The sequence below is a fragment of the Elephantulus edwardii genome, unplaced genomic scaffold (assembly GCF_000299155.1).
Source record: "Elephantulus edwardii isolate Elephantulus edwardi_28Jun2011 unplaced genomic scaffold, EleEdw1.0 scaffold00048, whole genome shotgun sequence".
Taxonomy (NCBI): domain Eukaryota; kingdom Metazoa; phylum Chordata; class Mammalia; order Macroscelidea; family Macroscelididae; genus Elephantulus; species Elephantulus edwardii.
The window spans coordinates 4,958,294-4,964,162 of record NW_006399798.1 but is presented as its reverse complement, the minus strand read 5'-3'; the positions used below and the strand labels follow the sequence as shown (position 1 = coordinate 4,964,162).

The following is a 5,869-nucleotide window of genomic DNA, read 5'->3' as shown; positions in this document are numbered from 1 at the left end:
GGTTCTCGGAGGAGCCGCGCTCCGGAGCCGAGGGGGACGCGCTGGAGGTCCACGTCCCGCAGGTGCGTGCCCGGCGGTGGCAGCTGGGCCGAGCGGGCAGCGCGCACTGTCCGGCGGGTGCAGGGTGGACCCTCCGCTGTGTCCGCCGCCTCCGTCGGGTCGGGCCGCACAGCTAAAGGGTGGGGTTTGGAGCCTTGAGACGCCTTGCGTTTGAGGATTCTCCCAGGAAAGGGGGCTTCTTCGCATAGAATATTTCCTATTAGAAAATGGCATTCTGGGCACGTGCTGTTTCCTTTGATTTTATCGAAGAACTTCCTAGTTGAGCTTCTGCTTTCACATTTGTGTTAAGTTTTGAGACAGGATTCCACCTCTCCCTGCCCGAGTAAGTTTTCTTTGGTGGTTTTCCCCTACTTTGTGGTCACGGCATTCACAAAACTCGCAGTAGTAACCTCATTGTACACATTGACTTTCTTAAAGCACTTTTTCACGTTATGCTGTTTTGATTATAACGGCAGCCTTTTTAACAATAAAGAAACGGCTTGAGAAAAACTATAGTGAAACCCATTTCTTTTTTAGAAAAATTTTTTTAATTGTCAAAAAACATATATGGGGATCCAAGGGAGTAAGGTGTGGGAGCAGAGGGGTGTTGATGGGTAGGGATGAAATCACAGGGTTGCACAATTTGGTGGGTGGAGAGAATGGGTATAGGAAATGAGAAAAATCCGGCAGGGAGTGTAGAACACAGGATAATGGTGGGCATAGTCCAATGGTGATTAATTTTTTTTTTTTTTTTTACGAAGAGATTGTCTTATTTGTGGGTTTCCCATTTGAGAATAGGGGTGCAGATTCTGGCTGCTTCGTGATGAACAGGGGCATTGAGATGAAGGGGAAGGGGATCCCACTTTAACACTTTACTGATGGTCTTGAGTTGAAGCTGCATCCCTTCTTGTCCAGTAAGAAGATATTTTAGTGACGTTTTTCTGCCCTCTGGACTGCAACTCTGTATGCATGTGTGAGTCCAGTGAGAGTGGCTGGCTGAGCTTTGAGGCTTCATCCACCTTGGCTTCCTTAGCTGGCAGTTAATTTCCCTTTTGTCTCTGGAACCTGGCTCAGGGTTAAGGCTCTGGAAAAAGGCTCAGCGTTCAGGAAAGGGAGCAAACCTAGAGAAGGCTAAACTTGTGAGTTAAAAAGAGCTTTGGAGATGTTACTTACAGGTGTGCTGGAAGAGGAGATGGAGAAAAGTGGCTTAGATCAAGTTCCTCATACCCACCAGGCGGGTCAGGAAGCTCTCCCCAGTGGCCTGGCAGTGCTGCTCTGGAGGCAGGCAGCTCCCTGGGCCCAAAGCTCTTCTGAAGTCTGGACCTTGTGCCCTACTGGCGACCATGGGGCCATCATTGCCCCCTTCCTCTCCGTCAAGTGATCTAATTGTAACTCACGGTAGGTATGATTATTTTCCCCATCCACAAATGGAGAAGGGGCTTCCAGAGTGGTGAACAGACCCACTCAAGGTTGAAAAAGTAATAAAAGCAATAGAACAAGGACTCAAACCAAGGTTGTCTGAAAGCAGGCTGTGAGGCAGTGAGCTCCACACAGGTCGACCTTCTTTCATCTTCCTCTACAAGCAAGATCCTGCTGAAGATAATTTTCAAAATGGCCAGAAGCGCACACTGAGGCTGCATGGGGGTGGCTTCTCCGCTTGCCGCGTCCTTGGCCTTGAAATCCATTTCTGAAGTTTCAGATGCCTTCACCTTTAAAAGACCCTTTTGGATTACTTCCCAAATTTAGTCCTGAAAATATTTCTGTAAGATTAAACCAAGCCCACTACCATCAAGTGCATTGCAACTCACATTGTTCGTTTGCAAAGCTGTAAACCTTTAATAGAGGAGACTACCTGGTTTCCTCTAACAGATCAGCGGGTGGCTTTAAACCATTGACCCAGCAGGGCAACACATAATGCATTTGCCACCAGAGTTCTTTCTAAGTAATAGAAGCCATTTTTCTTCACACTATGGTCTGACGCCTTCCTTTGTTCACTCTCTGGTGGCTAACATCCCAGGTTGGGAACCCCTGCCTGATGTGGGTTCTTGTGTTCACACCATGCCTGCACATAGCACTGGGGCCCAGCATACTTTAGGCACTAAGACTTTTATTGTCAGGCAATGGACTGCCAAGAAAACAAACAGGTTCATCCTAGAGAGGGTTAAACCAGGCTGCTCCTTGGAGGCAAGGATTCTGGGGCTTCGTCTGACATACTTTGGACATGCAAGGAGAGACAGGTCTTTAGAGAGGGACATCATGCTGGGTAGAGTAGAGGGACAGCACAGGAGGAGAAGACCCTCTATGAGGTGGATTGATTCAGTGACTGGGGTAATTGGGATGGGTGTGTCAGAGGCAATGAGATTGGCACAGGATAGAGCATGGTTTAGGGCTGTTGTACATGGGGTTGCTATGAGTCGCAAACGACTCGACGGCACATAACAACAAACAACAATAGAAGGTTCAGGTGCTGATCCCTGGGATAGCACCTTGAAGGCTCACCTTTGACTCCTTTGTCTCCTCTCCCTATCACCCCACCAGGGGAACCCTTTGCTCTGCTGACTTTGTCCCTGGTACTGCCCAAAGCAATGGGCTCAATCAAGTGTGTCAGAGATTGTGAGGATGGCACAGGATAGGAGAGGGTTCTGATCTGTTCACAGGGTCACTAAGAGTTGTCTTCAAGAACACTTAACAATACTATACTACTTGGTACTTTGCCTTTCTAAGCCCCACTCCTGTGATAGGTCTGCAGAGGCCTTTCACTGTGCCCAACTTTAGGAATCAGCACAGCTTGTCTCCTAGGAAGTCTCTTAGCATCCATCATCCTGCAATAACTGCTCACAATCTAAACTTCAACAGTGTCTCAGTCCTGCACCACCAGGCCTCTCCAAGCTGAGGCCTGTTCATCAGTCTTCCTTTTGGAAAGAATCTATAGCGTTTTTCAGTGACTGATCTTTGGGAAGTATATTGCTAGGCTTTTTTCTGAGATGCTTTTGGGTAGACTGTTGTTATGTGCCATCGATCCTATTACGATTCATAGCTGCAGGTCCGAACCTTGCCTCATCCTGTGCCTTCCTCATCTTGTTCAGAGTAAGCTGAGGGGCTCCTGACCCTCAGACTACCCTGTTTTGGTTGAGTCTCCCCAGTAGGATTTTTTGCTCCCTGAGAAGGGGACCACTACATTCGAGCCTAAGATAGTACAGCAAAACGTACACCACATTCAACCATTTCCACTTTCAGTGATGTTGATTATATTGTCCTGCAGACAGTCTAGACCCTTTCCAACTTGTTCCCTCCACATTCATTGTGCTCAGAATACAATCTCAATTTGTGCTTCCTCTCTAATCCTTAAAGTTGCACTTGCAATTTTTTAACAAGTTAAACTGTTGTTTGGTTTTAATACTCATCTAGGGTATGTTCTTTGTGTTTTGGGTTTATTTTTTGAAGATTACCTTTAACAGTTTCATCCAGCCCTCTTGACTCCAGGAACAAGAGATTCCTCATCTTTCTCCCTGAGCCACTGGTGGATTTGAACTGGCTTTTGCATTGGCAACACAACTTCCCTACCCACTACACGTCACCAGAGCTCCATCTTTGTTGTCTATCCAGCAAGGGTTGAATGACACCTTATTTTGGAGGGGTCACTACAGTGGATTTGCTCTATGTGTACTTCTGTCTCCTGTCACCAGTGGTGTTGGTTGTGGTTCCAGATGGAATCGGTGACAAGGTCAATCTTTGCTCCATCTTCCTGATGTTGCTTTTTGGTCCAGTGGTGAGGATTTTTGTGTTGAGATGCAATCCTAAGGGTGTAGCTTCTCAAATGATTAGCTCAGCAGAGATTGAATAGGTATTGACAAAAGATACAGCCCTGATGCACATCTTTCCTGATTGTAAACCAGTTTCTTTGCCCTGTTCAGACAACGGCTTTTTGGTCTAGATATGTATTTCATAAAGATATTAATTCTTCTGGTATTCCCATTCTCCTCAGTTAGCCCTACATTTTTTACTCAGAGTCAGATGCCTTTGCAAAGTCACTAAAACAGGTATTCTTCTGGTGTTTTCAGCCAGGACCCATCTAACATCAGCAATATTACTGGTGCCATGGTCTCTCTTATATCCAGCTTGACTTTTTGGCAGATAGAACTATACTGTTCTCTTCTTGGATGATCAGCAGTCTTTTGCCTGCTTGCGGTAATTTCCATTCTACTAGCTGTTTTTCTTGGGAATGGAAACAAATATGGATCTCTTCGAGGTCAGTCCCCCCCGTCAGCTGTCCTCCACATTTCTTGGCATAAACTAATGAGCATATCCAGGGCTCTTTGTTCAAACATTTCAATTGGTAACCTGTAGATTCCTGGGGCTTTTTTTTTAGTCTGGAGAAGTATTTACCAACCAAAGCAAATTTTCTGCAAGGTATAAAATGGTTAAAGAGCAGTTTTCTGTGATGGATTGCCCATCTTTCTCCCAGGGACTCATGTACCTTCCTGATTCTGGTGCCTGGCATTCAGTAAATACTTGACATTCACTTGTATCTTTACAGGTGCTGCATCCCCAGTATGGAATGTATGTTTGGCCCTGTGCTGTGGTCCTAGCCCAGTACCTGTGGTACAACAGAAGAGCCCTTCCAGGCAAAGCTATCTTAGAGGTAAATTTAGCACCAGGTTCCCAGAATCCTTAGTTCAGATTTAAGTGCTTCTAATAAATTAGAAGCCCAACATTGAACTATAACCCTAATATCCAGATTCTTGTTTACTATCCCTAGAAAAGTTACTTCTGAAAAAAGTCTGAATTTACCAAGTGGCCTTCCCTCAAAGGCTATTAACATTCTGAGTTTTAGGACACAGAAAGCCAACTGATACCTGTTTAACTAGTGACCAAGAACTTGTAGTCATCACTTTAAGAAGCACTGTTTTAATATGAAGGTCATGCCAATTAGGGAACTGAAGACTCTTGACAGGAAGAATATCCCTAACCTTGCCTAGACATGCTATGTGTATAGCCTGAAAGTGATACTTCCTAATTGCAAAATACCTGTAGGAACCAGTCTTATCACAAATTCAAAAGCTTAATTAGGCAGGTTTCCTTCACTTAGCGATCGAGTTTCATCATTCAATGCCTAAGCGTGTTGAGTCTAAGATCCTAGGTCTCTGCAGTTGTGCTTTTCTTAAATGCCCTCTTCCAAACTTTTAGATTGGAGCTGGGGTGAGTCTTCCGGGAATCTTGGCTGCAAAATGTGGTGCAAAGGTTACACTGTCGGATAACCCAGAACTACCTCATTCTTTGGAGATGTGTCAGCACAGCTGCCAGATGAACCAACTACCACAAGTCCTTGTTGTAGGAATAACATGGGGCCATGTATCCCCTGACCTTCTGGCTCTGCCACCCCAAGATATTATTCTTGCATCAGATGTATTTTTTGAACCTGAAGGTAATTTTTTTTTACCCTAATCATAAAATTTAGAGGCGCTTAAGCAGAATTTTCTCTCAAGTAGTTCTTTCTTCTCAGACTTTGAAGACATTTTAACTACAGTCTTCTTCCTGATGGAAAAGAACCCAAAGGCTCAACTCTGGTCTACTTACCAGGTTAGAAGGTAAGACAGAAGTAACTTCCAGCCTAAATTAGGTGTTTAAGGGAAAACATTCTTTACAAGAAAATCTTCTTTCTAGTGCTGACTGGTCCCTTGAAGCTCTGCTCTACAAGTGGGATATGAGGTGTGTCCACGTTCCTCTCAAGTCTTTTGATGCAGACAAGGAAGAGCTAGCGGACTCTGCCCTTCCAGGAAGACATACCATCGAAATGCTGATCATTTCTTCTGCAAAGGACACCATCTAA

General features: G+C 45.1%; 2 protein-coding genes across 2 annotated transcripts in view; one reads left to right on the top strand and one right to left on the bottom strand.

Annotated features, from left to right (window-relative positions):
- The window catches only part of JMJD6 (jumonji domain containing 6), an 11,594-nt gene extending 10,210 nt beyond the window's left edge, over positions 1 to 1,384 (bottom strand). The window contains exons 1-2 of the mRNA XM_006886353.1: positions 1,267 to 1,384; positions 39 to 172 (exon numbers count right to left, since the gene is read on the bottom strand). Of these exons, the coding sequence (XP_006886415.1) occupies positions 39 to 172; positions 1,267 to 1,384 (252 nt within the window). The remainder of the gene's footprint in view (positions 1 to 38; positions 173 to 1,266) is intronic.
- METTL23 (methyltransferase like 23) lies at positions 9 to 5,869 on the top strand. Its single transcript, XM_006886183.1, has 5 exons — positions 9 to 62; positions 4,577 to 4,681; positions 5,227 to 5,464; positions 5,543 to 5,627; positions 5,704 to 5,869. Exons 2-5 carry the CDS (start codon positions 4,598 to 4,600, stop codon positions 5,867 to 5,869), a joined length of 573 nt encoding a protein of 190 aa, XP_006886245.1. The 5' UTR covers positions 9 to 62; positions 4,577 to 4,597.

Excerpts from the sequence above, each read along its gene's own strand:
- METTL23 (XM_006886183.1), top strand. The coding sequence starts at position 4,598 with ATGTATGTTTGGCCCTGTGCTGTGGTCCTAGCCCAGTACCTGTGGTAC. Across the intron at positions 4,682-5,226 it reads CAGGCAAAGCTATCTTAGAG|ATTGGAGCTGGGGTGAGTCT; the intron begins GTAAATTTAGCA and ends CCAAACTTTTAG. Across the intron at positions 5,465-5,542 it reads TGTATTTTTTGAACCTGAAG|ACTTTGAAGACATTTTAACT; the intron begins GTAATTTTTTTT and ends CTTTCTTCTCAG.